This window comes from Apium graveolens, chromosome 3 (assembly GCF_009905375.1).
Source record: "Apium graveolens cultivar Ventura chromosome 3, ASM990537v1, whole genome shotgun sequence".
In the NCBI taxonomy this organism is placed as follows: domain Eukaryota; kingdom Viridiplantae; phylum Streptophyta; class Magnoliopsida; order Apiales; family Apiaceae; genus Apium; species Apium graveolens.
In genome coordinates, this window is record NC_133649.1 from 96,823,395 (window position 1) to 96,843,223 (window position 19,829).

General features: G+C 34.5%; 1 protein-coding gene across 1 annotated transcript; it reads right to left on the bottom strand.

Moving 5' to 3' along the window:
* Positions 1-357: 357 nt before the first annotated feature.
* On the bottom strand, positions 358-12,662 carry LOC141712632 (lysine-specific demethylase JMJ29-like). The gene is made up of 15 exons (XM_074515641.1): positions 10,786-12,662; positions 10,585-10,697; positions 10,298-10,397; positions 10,075-10,216; positions 9,666-9,729; positions 8,844-9,579; positions 8,160-8,489; positions 7,438-7,950; positions 6,558-6,630; positions 6,378-6,463; positions 5,633-5,752; positions 5,411-5,477; positions 5,206-5,292; positions 5,027-5,081; positions 358-635 (listed from the first exon to the last, which is right to left on the bottom strand). The coding sequence occupies exons 1-14, from the start codon at positions 12,328-12,330 to the stop codon at positions 5,047-5,049; spliced, it is 4,011 nt and encodes a 1,336-aa protein (XP_074371742.1). The 5' UTR covers positions 12,331-12,662; the 3' UTR covers positions 358-635; positions 5,027-5,046.
* Between the last annotated feature and the right edge of the window lie 7,167 nt (positions 12,663-19,829).

Genomic DNA, 19,829 nt, shown 5'->3' on the forward strand with positions numbered 1-19,829 from the left:
AACAAGAACTTAAGAATATCCTGCATTACAGCCAATCCTAGCATGAAACAAGATACAAATCAACAAACACAACAGCAATTTATGCGTACTACTAGAGCATGCCCATGCAAAAGCTAGTTCGTATCTTATCAGTAAAACCACAACAGAATTATTTCATATCTTGTCAGAGTTGTAAACTGTGACTTCTCTTCCTCCAATTTTTTTCACAAATTTACTCCATTCCAAGCTCAAAAGTCATGTCTGTCCTCCCCAATCCCCACCCAACTGGCAACCAAATGAACCCTGATATAATAACTCAGTTACATCAAGGCAGGGACTTTTAAGAGGACTGAAAACAATAGAAAAAAAAATCAGGGCTTGAGTATCAATGATTTAGTTTAATCAAACAGTCTCATAACCTAAACATATTGTAAAAAAACTTTAGACAACTTCCAGTCAATCCATCATTTATAAATTTAAACAATGTCAACAAAAGTGAAATACAAAAACTTAGATACTAAATAAGTTGTAGACAACTCCTTGTCAAAAACAAAAAACAGCATAGATGTCTGCATTTTTAACCAACAGATCATCCATCAAACATTCATGACTGTATGCAAATGAAGACATGCCATGGATCCAGAACTGCTTCAGACCTGAAATATGAAGGAATGAAAATAAGCAGTGAATACGCAATTGAATAACTATTTTATATGAATTTATGAGGTAGGAATGTAAATATATATAAATTTCTACTTCATTTTTTGTTAAGTTAGATTTCTACTTTAATCGTACTATTATGCGGTGCAATAATTTAAAACTTGTTTCCGGCCATTACTTCTCCCGAAAGCCGTTGACTCGACTGTTGATTGATATCCTAATCTGATCAGATATTGTAGGATATGAGATCTACGAAGACTGATGCAACTGTTAAGTATACAACAACGAAAGCAAAACCCAAAGCGAATAAACAAAAATAAAAAATAAAGGACAATCACACAAGATAAAGATTTAAGTGATTTAGAAATTCCTACTCTTTTGAAGTCGAGACATCCAACTAACTGTTGTGCCACCCAAAGTGAAAATATAACCCGTTGTACTTTTTCTTGTATCCAAACATCCACCCAAATCTGCATCAAATAACTCTTCCAAGATAACATCTTTCTTACTGAAAGATAGTGCAAGTGCAACCTTGGATGTGCCTTTCAAGTAGCGTAACAACCACTGGACTGCTTCCCAATGCTCTCTTCCTAGATTAGACATAAATATGCTAACTTCCACTGCATGAGCAATGTCTGGCCTTGTACACACTGTAGCATACATCAAACTGCCAACTGCAAATGCATAAGGAACTTTAGCCATATCTTTCTTGCCTTCATCCGTTTTAGGTGATTGCTTCTTTGTGAGATTAAAGTGACTCGTCAACGGTGTACTTCTGGTCTTCACATCCTGGACTCTGAATTTCTGCAACAATTTCTCAACATACTTCTCTTGAGATCATTTTAAAGTACCTTCAGCTCTATCCCTTATGATGCTCATACCAAGTATCTGTTTTGCTGCACCCATCTCCTTCATCTCAAACTCCTCAGATATCTGTCTCTTTAACCTGTTGATTTCCCTCATGTTTGATCCTGCTATCAACATGTCATCAACATACAACAATATGATATGAGATGAATCAAACTGTTTAAAGTAACAACAATGATCCATAGCACTCCTCGTGTACCCATTCTTCATCATAAAGTTGTCAAACTTCAAGTATCATTGTCTTGGTGCTTGCTTTAAACCATACAAGCTTTTTATAAGTTTGCAAACAAGGTTTTCTTTCCCAGCTACCTGAAATCCATCTGACCGAACCATGTAGATGTCTTCCTCAAGATCACCATGTAAGAACGCGGTCTGAACATCTAGTTGCTCTAGATGTAACTCCTCTGTAGCCACAATACCTAGCACAATTCTAACTGTAGTCATCTTAACGGGGGAAAATATATCAGTATAGTCAATACCTTTTTTCTGTTGATAACCCTTGAGTACTAACCTCGCCTTGTATCTCTTGATGTCATCATGTTCTTCTTTGATCCTGAGCACCCACTTATTATGTAAAGCCTTCTTTCCTACTGATAACTCTGTTAAAGATCAAGTCTCATTCTTCTCAAGAGAACTCATCTCTTCATCCATGGTTGATTTTCATTGAACTGAATCATCCACTTGTACAGCCTCTGACTAACACTGACGCTCCCTGTCCTCGGTCAATAACATATAATATGTTGAAGGAAAATATTTTTATGGTAGGCTCACAATTATGCTAGATTTTCTTACCTCAGTCTGTGGAGTAACTGGAGCTCTGTCATCAACATTCTCCGAACTCCCACTATTTCCTGCAAGATCTGTTTCTGTAATATCTTCAAGCACTGCTTCCTTTTTCTCAGGTTGTTCCTTTGTAAACTTAGAATCGACTACAAGCTTATCCTTCTACACTGCATTCTCATTAAAAGTAACATCTCTACTTCTAACGAGGTTCTTAGTCGGTTCATCCCAGAAACGGTAACCCATATCATCTGAGCCATAACTAATGAAGATACACTTCTTTGTTTTCGGATCAAGCTTGTCTCTGTCAGAATCTTTAACACACACTTAAGAAATACAACCAAAAACTCTCAAGTGCGAAAGATTTATCTCTTTTTCCTGCCACTCTTCTTCAGGAATCTTGAACCCCAAAGGACTTGAAGGTCCTCTATTTATGAGATATGTTGTTCTAACTGCATCAGCCCAAAACATCTTAGGCAACCCTACATGTAATCTTATATTCTTGGCCCTCTCATTCAAGATTCTATTCATGCACTCTGCAACACCATTCTGTTGTGGTGTCTCTGGAATAAGTTTTAATCATTCTAATCTCAAATTTTGTGCAATAGCTTTTATACTCATTACTAATGTATTTACCTCCATTATCTGACATCAAACTCTTCACCTTTAAATCGGTCTGATTTTCAACTTCAGTCTTCCATTTTTTCAAAATAGCAAACACATCTGATTTATTCTTCACAAAATAAACCCAAACCTTTCTAGTGGAATCATCAATGAAAATGACATAGTAGCGAGATTCGCCCAACGACGCAACTATTGTTGGACCATATACAATTGTATGAACTAGCTCTAACTTCTTAGCCTTGGGTGTCCTCCCTGATTTTGCAAAAGTAACACGATTCTGCATTCCAAGAACACATGGCTCAGAGAACCCAACTTCCACATTCTTCAATTCTAGAATCTTCCTCTTCGAAGTTAACAGCTTCATACCCTTTTCACTCATATGACCAAGCCTTTGGTGCCACAAAGTTGATATCCTTCCTAATCTAACTGACCTACAGATAGCAACATCTTCTTCAGTCCAGGAATGTACCTTACATCTTTCAACGTCCATCTAGTTCCCAAACAGGTTCTGAGATTAATATCTCCCATGCCTTCAATATCCAAAGTCTCATCATCAGCAAGACGAACTTTACCAAAATTTTCAACTCTGAAATTTAACATCGAATCTTTGCAAGAGGTAGCATGGAATGATGCACCAGAATCCATAACCCATGATTCAACCGAACATTCAACACAACAAATCAAAACATCGTCATCCACCACTTCAACACAAGGCTTGTAGTTCATCATCGAATTTAATATCCACTGACGCCAATCTTGCTAGGATAGAATTAAATTCGTTCACACGACCAGTAACACAATCGCCTTCATTCAATCTCGTGGAAAGTAACAAGCAAATCAAATACACCTTATTTGAAGCAGACGGCTTCTTATACATGTTTGACAAAGCCTTGATCAAACCATAAATTGTCATTTTCTTGACGATATTATAAACAACGTTTTTCGCCAAAGTCAACCTGACAACACCATGTCCAATAGCATTCAGTCTTCATCCTTCATTGAAACTGGTTTCTTTTCTTCCAGTGGTTCGTGTAGTTTTTTTCGGATACAAATAATTTTCAATTTGCATCTTCCAAAACCCATAATCTTTGTCATCTAATTTGTCAATCTTTACCTTCGCATCTTCTGTCATCGCTTTCACTCGCCTGAAAACCTAGGCTCTTGATACCAGTTGTTGAGATACCAGTTGTTGAGTATACAACAACGTAAGCAAAACCCAAAGCGAATAAGAATAAGAAAATAAATGACAATCACACAAGACAAAGATTTACGTGATTTGGAAATTCCTACTCCACACACCGCACCAATTTTGTATTGATATCTCACAATTTATTTTGTTATGATTTTACAATTACATGAGTATTTATAAGAGAAGAAACTAGGTCTAAATCAAATTAAAGTCCAAATCTGGAAATAGACTAATCCATAAACTAATTTTAATCTAAATAGTCTATTTTCATGGGCATAATTATAGACTCCACAAACCCAACAGCAACCGCTAGAACCTATTTTAGAATTTAAAATTAATAATGCAGCTGATAGAACTTAAATTTACATTACTATTATTACATGATGAATATAACAAAAGAATGAACAAAATACCTCATTTTTTGGGGTTCAAATGCCCAAAATGCTACAACACAGCCTAAAATACCCGTTTTTTGTTTAAAAGGAATACGCGTAGTAAAGATGCGTATCATAAATATACATATTCAAATAAAACAAAAAATGCGGAGCATGCATATTCTATGTTAAATTTTAAAAAATTGAATACGCATGCGTATTATGGGTATTTTGCGCGGAACTCCACCCCGTTAGGTATTTTGGGCATTTGAAGGACAAAAGTGAGTATTTTGGTACAACGTCCGAAAATAACTAGAAATTCACCTGAATTAATTATAGCTGACAAACAGAATTTGCATCTATTTTGTAACACAATAGCAAATTAGATGAGACACAGGTCATAATTATATAGACCCAATACAGAGCAGAGTAGGAAGCCTATGCAGATGATTCACGAAATTTTTGCAGAATCCATAAAGAGAATGGCTCTTTACCGTTAACGCCCTAATGGCACTTGATAAAACCAGATTATGCTAATAAAAAGTAGACTTACCTTATGCTATGCAGAGTCCTTCATAAGCTACATTCAGATTCTGCTTTTCTTTTCTCTGATCCAAAACAACAAAAAATAATAAAGCCACTTACATAATAACCTCCAAGTTAAATCCAGTTTTTTTTAATATTTCACTATAAGAATTCAAATAGCAATTTGAAGTCACTTAAAGTACTTACTCGCTCTGCCTTTTTTGCCTTTTCTGCTTTTCTGTTCATTTTGTGCCAAATTTTCTGAGGCATTAACATCTTCTGGTTCGATTGTTCCTGATTCAAGAAATAAATATTGCAAATCTAGTTCAATAATAAAGACCATCGAAGAGAACAAGTTCAATTTGCATTGTCTTGAACAAAATAGGCTAGAGTAATTTAATAAATGACTTGCCCCCATTCTCCAACATTTGCAAGTCCTTGACAGCTGCTTGCATCGCGTGAAAAGATATTTTCTTCACCTGTTTTCAGAAGAATGGAATTTGATAAGCCATTTATATAGTTATACTTTATTAAAGATATATGCAAATAAAACATTATATTTAGAGACATCATGTATTATTGATACATATTTTTAGTATAACATTTCAGCAAATCATAAATAAAGACAACGTACTTCCAATTTATCTTCCTTGGCTCTGTGATTTTGAGGAAGAGTGCGGGATTCCTCTGCTAACCGGATGCATTCATGAACATTTTCAGGTGAAACGAAGTCAAGTGCAACCTTTATACATGACTACAGGAAGAAAGCCAAGATTTACTCACGAGAAGATATGTAATGTAAGAGCATAATCTTTTCAAAGAAAATTAATACAACATGATGAAGACAAACTAAAGACCACTTTAATCCAAGAAAAGCATTTAATGGGTATGTATATAGGTCACGTTTGCTGTGCATTCATTGCAGACGTGCCAACTTTTGAGTTTACCCCCGCGCAATGCGCAGACCTCTGCAAGAGGAAAAATAATAAGTGGACTCTCACCTTCCCCCACCGATATTTCTAAATACACTTTGTGCATATACATAACTGTGTGCATATATTGAAAGAGAGCTTACGGGAATTAACTCTTCCATTGTGATCTCATTCTATTATGTCAATTCAAAAAAATGAAATTGTAATTATTGCAAAATAGTCACAAATTTAGAGCCAGGTAAGAACCAGGAAGAAGCATAAGCATTTATTCCAAAGATAAAATTAGCCAGAAATGGTTAAACCAAGTTCACTGCATTTAATTTTTCTATAGAAAAGAAAAACATAGAGTATACCTTTAATTCAATAGTCTTTAATTAAATACATTGCAAGAGGAGGCACAATTACTAATCTTGTAAAACAAAAACACAGACAGCAATTTAAAGTCACCTTTATATTTCGAACTTGATGAGGACATCCAGCTGGTATAAATACTGCATCGCCTTGTTTTTGGACAAATGTCCATGGTTCTACTCCTGAACAAAACAAAACATGGATTTTAACACACACACAAAAGCAGATATATATATATAGATAGCACTTGACACGCTATCTGTATATCAAACTAACCATATTCCTCCTTCAGCCTTCTTTTATGCTCCATGGTCAAGTAAAATGTCTGGTCATGTATGGGGTGAATTACCTATTACATCAAAAGAAGTACGTCACCAAAAGTTTAGAAAATTAACAAGCCACAAAACATCAGTTTATGTCACAAATGAACACATAGAGGCAAAAGGTGGGCATGGATCACAATACAGTACACTGGAGAGAAGTTTTAGTGAAAAACATAGAGGATATCTTATAAATTCTTAGGAACAACGTGCACGAATCTCATTTAAGTACTTTTTATTTCCTTTCCATTACCTAACAATTCGCATACAATGGCCCCCTTATCCACCCCCTTTAAATCAATTCAAATCTGAAGTACTCACCAATTTTTACTAAAAGATCTTGTACAAGTAAACATGAAAAACTACTTTCCTTTCCTTCTGCACAAACACTTTCTTAACTCATGTCGATAACATCTAATAATGTCCATACTCCCCCTAACTAAAGCAGATGGTTTGTTTATTAAGTGTACCCATTTACAGTCTAAACAATTAATAAATTTAACTTCTTCAACATATATTCTTGTAAAAATGTTGTTCAGAAAATATGAATATGTGCAATTCATTGTTAAAACCGTGAGAATTGGCTCAAAAGAAAGAAACATTCAAATATTATGTTCCCTGAATGCAAAGATCCAATAACACCACTAGTCATTTATTAGTCTTCCACCAATATGGAAAAGTTTAAACTCTCTAGTTCAAGATAAGCAGAAATCACATATCAAGTAATTTATCATCATAGGGAGCCAGACATATAAATACTGTTATTGATCATAATCCTAAACTTTCGGTAATTTACTACAGCACATGAAATAGGGAAATCGAGGCACTGTTTTTACCTGATCTAAAGGCCGGCAATATGTGTGTCTAAATTCTTTAAAATACTTTCTCAAATATTCTTCCAGTTTGGGAGAATCTTGCCTTCTAAAGATGTCCCATAGTGCACCTCCCTCTGGGTGTTCAATCCCCTTTACATTGTCATCTGAAAAAACACCACCGCTATTTACAAAATTTTCATCCAGCTCTCCGCCCTTTTTCTCACTGACATCTTGTTGATTCACAAGCATTCGGTATATAGCTGTCTCATTTTGAACATTGATACCAGTGACATCAGAAGCTTTGCTATTAGATCTAGGGTCCACCTTTGTCTCGGAATTATGAAGTTGCCGATTAAATGAACCTGTCATTTCACCAAGTACATCTTCCTGCCTCTCGACCTTATCAGCCGCTATCTGTTCCCTTCCAAAAATTTCCCTTTCATCTTGTGCAATGTGTTTTTGTTTAATCATATCTATCATGGCTTGCTGATCAGATGTAAACGTTACTGCTTGGACATGTGTCAGCACATTTACCTGTACCATCAAATATTATGTTCAGTAAAACAAAAACAACAAAAAAGTTGTGAATAGGTAATAACCAGAAATTGACAAAAGAAAAATTGTTCTCTGATCTACTATTGTAAAGCTTCACTGTTTAAACAAAAATTAGTTCATGCAATCTTATACAATAACGATGATAGTACTAATAAGATATCATTAGTAATATTAATAGAGAAGCATACCGCATCTGACATGTCACAATGGAGCTTTGTGACAGAATCACCACGTCCAAGCTCCTGAGAAACTCCGTAAGCGATATACGTCTTAGGCCCCATATCCGGCTTCAAAGATTCCTCCGGCAATTTGACAGCGAGGTTTAGATATCCACTACGTGAATTTGTATACTCCTTAAATGGTAAACTACTCAGAAACTCGGCTCCATGACGTGGCAAGTGTTCATCAAATGAACTGGACGGAGGCCAGTCTTTTAACTTCAAAATACGTGGCCACCCATAAGTATCAAGTTGACCTTCTCGATAACCCTTGAAAAAATGGTGTACATTAACATCCTCCTACACTCCATAAGAAGGACCAATGAATTCAAAAGAATTAATTATAAGCAACTTCACGGATGCTAGCCAAACCCTCATTTCCAAAAAGAGAAGGAAAATACAAAAAATATGCAAATATATCTGCAAACTTGTTGTTGGTACATAGTCATTCATATAAATTATTGAAAACAAATGGTGTGTTATTTTTAGTAATATATGTAGTTTTTACATTAACAGTCCCTCTATTTAACGGTATATCATCAGAGGTAACTTTTAACATGCAGACTGGTAATTCTAGAAAATAATGGGAAAAGAAACTTAATCAACCAGATAGGAGGAAAAACTAGAGTACTGAAAAAGGAGAGACTAACTGACCTCGCACCAGTCTAGACAATTAATGGCAACCACATCCAAAAGCTGTGAATGATTCAAGTTTTTAACCTGACGGAATGCACGCCACATGACCATCGGCTCCCAACTCAAACCACATGTTAACTCAAGCACATTATTGACAATAATAGGTTCTCCCTTCGTCCAGTGGTACTGAAAATGGCTCAAGTCCTTGGACTGAAGGTCTACAGCAGTTGGACAGTACAGATAGTTGTCACTGCAATCCTTCCGAGATGCAGCTTTCAGCAAGTTTGCCTTTTCAATGCCAATTTCAGAAACTGTATCAAAACAGGAGCATCGCTGCCCAGTAGATACAGGCAAGAGGTTGTACTTCTCTGATAATTTTTCAGCATCAACCAGCAAGTTGAAAACCGCGTCCTTCAGTAAACACTTCAATTCTAATATTCCTTCACCGCAACCTCCCAAAGTTTTAGGGGGGCAAGGGATGTTACCATCTTCACGGGATTTCCACTTATCAGATATTGACTTCCAATGATCCTTGCTACTAGTATCATCTGGTATGTGTGGTGTAGACTTTAGATTACCTTCAAGTTCACCATACATGTAAGCGGCTCCTGGATCTACAAATTGAATATTAACTTCCTCAGTAGTTCCTTGCAGGAAACCATCGCGGAATTCGCGACAGCATACTAGGCAAAGATCATAACTGCAACTTGTACAGCTTCTATGAAAATCAGCGATAGAAGTTCTACAATTGTCACTGCAACAAACATTTACAACATAAATTATTCAAGAACTCCACAAATATAGCCCTGTAGTAATAAGAGATGGCTTCTAAAAACCTACCAATACATACGCTCTCCCAAACCACAATTGGACTTTTTTACATTTAAATCTGACAATGATAACCCTGTGCAAACAATTAGCAATGTTAGTATAAAAATTTCCGTTATTTCAAAAGCGTGATTAAATTTTAGCAAATCTTACATTATTAAGGTTAGCATGGATTAATATTAATGGAAGGAAAGGGGATGAGAACAAGAAGCATTGCATTCTATGAACAGTTTTACCTTTTTCCTCTGCCAATATGAAACCACTAACTATATTAATTTAAGTCTCCCGTTTAATTAGAAGAACTCTTGCAAGGCTGATGATTATAAAAATTTTATCGTTCTTCATTAAAAACCCACACTAGTTGCACAGTCGTCATAAAAAGTAATTCTGGTCACTGAAAAGCTAAAGCAATGGGATATACCTCTAATGTTAGCTTCTATCTGCTTCTCGTTCATCTGTTCCTCATTGAATTGTTTCAGGAATGGAAGAAGCATGGGGATAATATACTTAGAGTATTGAATCTTTTCTTTGTCAGTGAATTTCAAATCAAACTTTTCCTTATCCTAAAAATAAATTTATATGAGAGCTCAGATTAAAAGGAAAACATTAATAACCACTCAATGATGAGAACCAGAGATACTGACTTTTTTCAGTACTTCTAACCGCAAGCATCTTTTGCAGTTACAGTTAACTTGACAAACAGGGCAAAGCTTGGCAAAATCATCTTCCGTCATCTTAGGGTACCTACATACAGATATACATGTATGACAGTGAGCTGAACCTGTCTGACTAAGTCCCTCTTAAAACCACAATAAGGATCTCTAGACAAACAGAGCATACAAAATAATTTGATTCCACAATTTTAATTCTCTGTTAAGGTAACAAGTGTTAATCAAAATCGCAAAAATAATATCTCGAGAAAGATAGTTACCAAGTTGTCATGCACGGAACACAGTATCTCTTCCATTTACAGTTCCCGCATTTCACTACCCGGCCTTTGTCATTTCTCTGGCACTGATGACACATGTTTGATAATGGTTCCCCCTGTTAAGATCATAACCAAAAATGTATAAACATTAAGGGTAATCATGGCTAATTTCTGATATTATATGAAAAGAAGGACAAAACATACATCATCATTTACATTCGTCTTTCCACCCTTCGACTTCTTTACAGCATCAGCACTCTTGCAAACTGCACCAATAGCATCACCTTCCTTCTTGTCCAGACCCCTAATCCTCCTCTTGCAATTTCCCTCATCATTTCTTTTCATTGAACTCTTTCTACGTCTCTTCTGTGACTTAGCTGCATCTTCATCCTTAAAGTACTCCTCAAGGTATTCATCATATGGGTCCTGATAAACCACTTTTTTCTGCCTAAGATTTCTTCTTGTCACGCTCTCTTCTAAATTTAATTTCTTCTCCTCAAGGCTTCTTCTTTCGGTTAATCCCTTCTCCTTTATTTCATTATTCTGATCATCACTACTACCTATCCCAACTTTTTCCGATTCATCGCTATCATTACTAATTCCTTCCCCCACATTATCCGAATCAACATTTTTCTTAACAAAATCAGTTTTCTCTCTCTGTCCATCCAAATCAAGACCCCTCTTTTCATTTTCTGGAACAAAGCTCTCACCTTTCGCACTCAAATCACCAATTTCTCTCACAAGCTCCCCTGTTTCCTCCCCCTTTTCACTTATTTCAGCATCTTGATTACCAACATCCCCCAGACCCTTGTTCAGTTTTTTAGTCCCTCTCTTTCCCTTCACATTTTCCAATGATTTCCCACCTTTTCCATCAGCAAATTCTCTTTCTCTTTTAACTCCTTTCACCGAATAATTCTCTGGAACAACCTCCCCTCCCTCCATCAAACCGCACCGTTCTACACCATCATTATTTTCCTCACCATTCTTTTTCACTGAACCCTTTCTACGTCTCTTACGTGATTTTGCTTCTTCTTCACTCCGTAAATACTCATCAAGACATTCTATATACGGGTCCTTCTGAACCACTTTCCTCTGCCTAAGATATCTCCTACTCCCATTCTCCTCCAAATTCACTTTCTTTTCCTCACCATCTCTCTCAATTAACCCCTTCTCCTCTCCAATTTCAACAATCTGCTCATCACTACAAACCATCAAATCTTTAACTTCTCCACCCCTCTCATCAACCAAACCAAAATCTTTCTTCACAAAATCAATCCCCTCTATCTCCCCTTCTAAATCAAAACCCCCCTTATCATTTTCTTCAACAAAGGCCTCACCTTTCTCACCCAAATCATCAAATTCTCCCAAAACATCCCCTTTTTCCTCAGCATCAAGAACCCCCTTCACATTTTCTTCATTAAAGCTCTCATCTTTCTTACCCAAATCACCAAATTCTCCCAAAACCTCCCTTTTACCCTCAAAACCAAGAACCCCCTTCTCATTTTCTTGAAAAAAGCTCTCACCCAAATCACCATATTCTCTCAAAACCTCCCCTTTCTCCTCACTATCTCCACCCAATTCACTATCTTGGTCACCCCTTTCCTCACATCCCTTCAAATTTTTCGACAATTCATCGCCTTCACCACCACCATCTCCATCATTTTTCACACACTTTTCCTCACAATTCTCAACAACAACCTCCTCTCTCTCAACCAACTCACCACCTTTGTCTTCTCCCTCAATCACCATCTCTCCAAACAACAAAAATCTCTATAACAAAGCACCTCAACCCACAAAATCTCCACAACAAGATCTTATATATTCAAGATTTAGCAAAGAAAATGAAAATTCACAGCTTTTAAGGGTTTTAGACATAGAACACACATAAATAAACAAATGAAACTTTCAAAAGTCCCGCCTTTTCCCTGTCTTAAGAACACTGAAATATAATACAAGTACTTTACCTATGGCCTATGTATTTTATTAAATATAATAACCTTGTACAAACATGTAAGCATAACCTTCTGAGTTTTCGAGGTGGAGAAACATAAACAACATAAAGCTGGTAAGTAAAGATACAGCTGGAGATATATGTTACTACAAATTACAAAACAATTGCACACGGTTTTGTCCAAAAATTTAAATCGCGGTACACAGTTTTAAGTTGTTGTTTTATTTTATTTTTGTGTACGTTTTTATTGCAGTAGTAAATGGATTATCACGTTTGGGAAAAGGGAGATTGTGCCCGACCACAATTTGTCGCGAGCCGTTATACAATAAATAATTTTTTAAGTGATCGCGGCTATTCTTTGCAGTCCGGAAATTTATTTTTTTTAATTTTATTACGAATCATGGATATTGTCTGCGTTTAGCAACTGAAATAGACTTTTATTTACTAAATAAACCCTGCATTTAACATAACATGCGATTTCAAGTACCAATCGCCGACAATGTCCGCAGTCCGTGAACAGAAAATAAAAAAATAATTTATGCGATCTCCGTAACTATTATTTTTAATTAATCATCTAACATCTAAAAAGCTCTTTGTTGCACGATACATCCGTCCCTCTTGGGAAAAATATTAAATACATGACTCCATCGAGTTTAATTATATTGGTTTGGTCCATCATTGCATATTTGAATCAACTTAATTATTAATTTAAAATATTTATATATTGATTTATTACTCACCATCAGTGTTATGAAAATTGAAAACCGGACTAAATTGGTTGAGATACCCATTTATGATTTATCGGAATTCGGGGATTAATCAGAATGTTAAATCGGAATAAAGTCGGATGTATTTAATATATATTTTTATAAAATTTATAATAAATCTTATTATTATTATCATTATTTGTATACTATATATCTAAATTTTATGAATTATTAGTGACCATTTTAATAATCACCGACTCACCTTCTTAATAATCTTAATATTAATAGATATAAAGGGTATACATGGTTTTTACTTTTTTACACATAAAAAGCCATACCCTCGTGATGTCAGTAATTTATTACCTATATCTCATCTTATCTATCTCTTCTCCCTATTAGTTCTCTATTCTCTCTCTCCGATCTCTCACTTTTCCCGTCTGCCGTTCAACTTTTTCCGATTCTTCAATCTCTCTACTCCCTCACTATCGTTCATTCTCACTAACGTTCTCTCGAATGTAACTCTATCTCCTTTTCATATATATATATATATATATATATATATATATATATATAAACACGCACACAGACTTCCTCTTTGAAGTATGACAACAGTGAGATTGAAACATGTAATAATGACAATAAAAGTCAAATATCCAGATTTGACCAGTTGAATTTTCAGATATTTGACCCGATTTTTTACCGATGTTACAAAATCGTTTTTTGCCCCGATTCCTGCTAATTAGATCGAAATCACTGATTTGGCCAATATTTCGATCGATTCATCGGCGATACGGTCGATTTCTAGAACACTGTTCAAGGTATAATCAAAATAGGTCATGAAAAAATAAACGGTCTTAACGAAGGAACGGTAGTAGTTCTCTATTCTCTAATGAGAGTCGACTTCTGTTTTCAGATTTAGGGTTCCAACACCCCTTCTATTTTTCATTCTGCAGATCTACAATTCTCTTTCACCATTTAATCATTTTCACTCTCTCATCCTCTTTTTTATTTTTATTATTTTTTTTAAATTTTGAATAAATATCCTTTTGGGTGAAATCTTTTGTGTACCTTGTTATCAAGGTTGTCCCAAATCTTTTTGAGTGTGGGTATGTTTTGTTTCAAGTATTTGTAATTTTTGGTGTTAATTTCGTTGGAAAGGATTTATATGATTTTTTGAGAGATCTGGATTTCTTGTATTAAAACTGAGACGATGGTGAATATCACAAGAACTTACTTTTTACAACAAAAGATTATTAATAGTTTGGGGGCATTTGTTCCTCCTTTAGTTAATGTAACTAAAAAATCTGAATATTAGTCTACATATGACATTTATGTGAAGGTCAATTGTGATGTTGCTAGCTTCAGGTTGGTGTTAGCTGGATTAGTGGGAAAGCTATTATAATCTTTTTTATTTCAAAAAATTTTATTATATTTGTTAAGCAATCTAAAAATAAGACGACTATTTGTTTAGTTTGTTTATTTGTTTCCCACTCAGATTGTATTATCAATTCGGGGGTTTGTTTCCACTATTTTCCGGTATTTTAATGGATACATTTTATTTTGTTTCTTTTTTGTTTGTCAAAGAAACTATTAATTTAAAATTAAAATTTTCTAATAACACAGTTACTGAAAATTAAAATTTTGTAAATGTTTGGTTATTAAAAAATAATTTCATTACTATAGTTTTTAAAATATGTTGTGCAAGACATGAATGTACTATAACAAGACTAAGTCACATTGACAACCCTAAGATTTAGTTGTATGATAGTCTAAATTTGTATTTTGTATTGTATTACTTGAGTCTATAAAAATGTTAAAGATCATATTAGAGTATTTTTCTAGTGAACAGTCTCAAGCCTAAGAATAAACTCTGGAAGAAGATCAACAAGATCATGCCTCAGAGAAAAGGTGAAGAAACTTGGGGTTGAATAAATTTGTTTTAGGAAAAATATTTTTTAAGTCAAGATATCTACAAGTCACAGATCAAGTCATATAGAGAAGTCATTCGAGTACTCCAAAATGACTTATCGATAAGTCCAAATTGGCTTATAGAGAAGTCCCAGAGATATCGACAAGTCAAATGAAGATATGAAAATTGGAGATATCGACAAGTCAATCTCTCATTAGAGATCTCAGAGATATCTACAAGTCAAAATGTATATAGAGATCGTTGAGATATCGACAAGTCATTTTGCATATAGAGAACTCAAAGATATCGACAAGTCAAAATGAAAATATGAATATTGGAGATATCGACAAGTCAATTTCTCATTAGAGATCTCAAATATATCGACAAGTCATTTCTACATACAGATTTTTGGAGACCTCGACAAGCCAAGTTCACTTATAAAGAACTCAGAGACCTCGACAAGCTAAAGACACTTATAGAGAACTAAGAGATCTCGATAAGCCATTATACTTATCGAGATGTCAGTTCTCTATATAACAAACTGGAGATCTCGCTATGAACATCAAGTACAAAATGCAAACAAGTTAAATATTCAAGATTATCAATCAACAAATGATCTAATCATTTTGATTGAAAAGTCTACAAAAGCAGCTTGAAGAGTGCAAGATCAAGGGCCAAGATTATTTAATAAAGGAAGGTCACGGACCTACAAGATTTGCAAGGATTCACTAAGCCATAAATTGAAAGCTTTAGAGATAACTTAAAGTAGGGTTTAGTACATCTTATTGCATGTTCTGTAAACCTATGTTTACTAATCTATAAAGTAAACACTGGTCCTTTATTTTAGGAGAAACAAAAAACAGATCTAGATTTTCTTGTAACTCTCTCAATATAGAAGCTGAGTTCTTTACATACAAAGAACCCAGAAATTTGTAGCAAGACATACTTAATTTTAATACAAAGTTACGTGAGTTTTGAAAAATATTGTGTTTGTTGTGCATGCTTTGTTATTTCTGTTATACACAATATCTCTACAAATTAATCTACTTTGTTCACCATCCACAATAGTTTGAAAAATGCAAAAATATCCAAAACACATTTACCCCCCCCCCTTGTGTTGTACTCAATATCCAACAAGTGGTATTAGAGTAAAATTTGAAAGTAAGCATATCAAGATCTTGAAAGAATGAATACATCGAAGATAAGCAGTATTAAGATACCAGCCTTTGACAGAATCAACTATCCACTCTAGAAAAAAAAATGATGTTGTTTATAAGGATGACCAATCCATTATATATCCAGATTCTCAAAAATAGACATTTCAACCCCATGGAAAGGGTAGATGAATCTACAGATGGAGACATGGTCATCCCAGCTCATTTTGCACCTAAGGACCCTTCAAAATACACTGAATCTGAGAAGGAGAAAGTCTTTCTAGATAGTGGCCTGCAATTAATTCTGATAGAGTCACTTGATGTTATTCCCAAACAATCTAACAAGTAGAATTACAGAAGGAGGGGTTGGATGTAATTCTTGATTTCTTTTATATTTTTAAAAACTTCTTACAAATATAAATATAACTGTGTATGAATATTATAAGTGCGGATAAGAAATATTCAAGTATTCAAACACAAAGTAAATAAACAAGGATGTTTAAAAACTTTCTGGTGGATTGTTGTCTCCACCAGAGATATATATAAATGTAGAAGATCTCTGTGATGTAAAAAGCACATAGCTGCTTACAAGTAAATTTACAGAGAGAGAACTTAGAAATTCTTAATAGATGTGCCTTATCTATTTCTCAGTTCTTTCAATGGATTTTTTTTCTACTTGCTACTCTTGATTTATATATTACCAAGTTACATGCGAAAAAAGGCAAACTAATAAAACAAACATGTCTACGTCTAATCACATATTTCTTCATTTTTCCATCCAACATCTTTGTATTTCTTCAAGTTAGCATGAAAATGGAAATGCTTCTTGATCTTCATAATCCTGATTATAGGCTGCCACATTCCTTTTGTATACAATCAACCCATGTGACTGTCAAGTCACTATCAACTCCTACTTGAATTTGTTATCCATCAAGACTCTGTTAGATCATCCGTCAAGACTCTATTGGATCATCTGTTGATAGAAACTTGGGTCATTCGTCGAAGCCTTATAGAAACATCCGTTGAAAGTATTTCCATAGCAGTTGACTCAAATTCACTTATGCAAAATTACAAGGCATCTAATATTTACAATTAGTCAACCTATTGTGCATATCATTCTTATAGTCAACATGACTTAGAATATACTATAACTTCTAATTCTCAGATACTTTCCAATCATTTCATGAATTATGTTTATGTAAACAGACCACTTTCCAATCCATCGGATACTGTTAATCCCTAACAATGTAACAAAAGAATTACAGAAGGGGGGGTTTGAATGCAATTCTGGTTCCTTTTTGAAATAACCTTTGCAAAATATATATGTGTTTGAATAAGCAAAAGTGTGGAATAAAAGATTTATGTATTCAAGACACAAAGTAATTAAATACAATGGTTTTAAAAACTTTCTGGTGGATTGATCTTTCCACCAGATATATATATATATATGAATGAGAATTATGTGATGCAAGAATGCACACAGCTATTTACAAGTATTTTTACAAAGAAAGAACAGAAAAATTCCTAACAGATGTAGCTTTTTCTATTTCTCAGTTCAATTGATAATAATTCTACTTGCTACTCTTGGTTTATATATTACCAAGTTACACATGAAAAAGATAAACAAATATTTAAGTCTATTCACATGATCCTTCATCTCTCTATCCAGCATCTTTGTATTTCTTCAAGTAAGCGTGAAAATGGAAATGTTCTTTTGTTCTCTCAAACCTGTAAATAGGCTGCCATGTTCTTTTTGTATATAATCAACCCATGTGACTGTCAAGTCACTTTCAACTGCTATTTGAATTGGTTATCCATTGAGGCTTCAATGTTATCCGTTGATACTCCACATGAGTTATCCGTTGAGTCTCTAATGGATCATTCGTTGAAAGTGTCTTGAGTCATTCGTCGAAGCTTTGTAGTTTATCCGTTGAAGGTATCTTCTAAGCAGTTGATACTATTTCACTTATGCAAAATTACAAGGCATCTAATATTTACAATTAGCCAACCTATTGAGTATATCATTCTTGTAGTCAACATGACTTAGAATATCCTACAACTTATAATTCTCTAAGACATTACAATACACAAAAATGTGTTGCAAAACTTATTTAAACATAAGCTACTCTTTCAACAGATGACACATAAGATTATCCGTTGAAAGCTACAAATACACTTAATTAAATCTACTAAGGTATTTTGGTAAAATATCATCAAGCCTACAACATATTCCTAACAATCTCCCCCAATTTATGTCTACAAGAATTATAGGCATAAATTTAGAACGACTTGATGATAACAAAACACCCTATATAAAAAGATCATTCAATAGTAGATAAAATGATAAGTGCTACAATTTTATTGGAAGTTGACAAAATAAAGTTCACACAAGTCTTACAAGCTTTGTTCAAGGTGCTCCTCTAGTCTGAGCAGATTAATCCTTTTTCCTTGAATGTCTAGTCTTCTTTCCAAGCTTCACATTGTTCTCTTCTATCTGGAGTTGAAGTTGTTTGTAGAACTCAACTTCATCTTCATTAGATAGATCCAACATCTCTTGCATTTCATTTAGAGTTTCATTACTTGATATTTTTAGCTGATCTTCTAGTCTGAAAAATCTTCCGGTGTTCCTCTCATCCTTGAACTCCATCAACCAGTAAGGCTTTAAGTGCACTCTACTTCCAGTATAAGGAATAGTTAAGATTCTTGGTAGTGCTCCTGGTTCTCTCCAGCTTCTTTGAATTTGTTGAATTTTGTTAAGTATCTATGTTTTGGCCACCTTGGTGAATCAAAAATCTTTCTTGATTGTAGAGAATACTTTTACTAAGATAGAGTAGCCTTTGTTGAGAATCCTATGAAGGGTCCAAGTAAATTCCTTTCCGCCCTTGTACTTGAACATTAATCTTTCTGGGAGTCTTTTGTGGGCATCAATAGCTCTCACTTCATCTAGCTCATCCAGGTAAAAATTAATGTCTGAAAACTCCTTTATGTCACAAATAAAGAGTTGATCTCCTTTGTTGATTGTTGACTTGGGTTTAGATAAGGTTTTGGATTTAAATGGGAGAGACTTGACTGGATTGCTTGGTATGTTCTTTCTTCTTTTAGAGGAGGTTGGAATGGAGAGAGTCAGCTCTAGAATAGGTAGGCTTTCCCAGTCCATTGGTTCGTCCTTAGGAATGATTGGCTTGTGAGGGCTAGAACACGCGCTAATATTCACACAAGTATACATGATCACAAGTAATATATAATTAATTCTAGTTCGTTCCCACAGGGACTGGTTTAGGTTAATTTCAATCAATGTATTTATGCAACAATGGTATGGCTATTATCCAATGCTAAGACGAATAACAAATAGAGATTATTTTAACAACACTTAATTAAGAGATTATACTAAAGAACATAAACTAAGAGAACAAACAGGGTTGAATACTATATGACACAAACATGGAATTCTAACTTCATTAAATACTTCATTCAATATCCTTTTCATTCTTATCCTTAGCATGCAATGGTGATGATACTAATCAGAT

What these genes read in the sequence shown, in the direction of transcription:
- LOC141712632 (XM_074515641.1), bottom strand. Translation starts at nt 12,330, where the DNA reads ATGGTGATTGAGGGAGAAGACAAAGGTGGTGAGTTGGTTGAGAGAGAG. An exon ending in AAGGCTGAAGGAGGAATATG is followed by an intron (nt 6,464 to 6,557) that starts GTTAGTTTGATA and finishes TGTTTTGTTCAG; the next exon opens with GAGTAGAACCATGGACATTT. An exon ending in ATCAAGTTCGAAATATAAAG is followed by an intron (nt 5,753 to 6,377) that starts GTGACTTTAAAT and finishes TTCTTCCTGTAG; the next exon opens with TCATGTATAAAGGTTGCACT.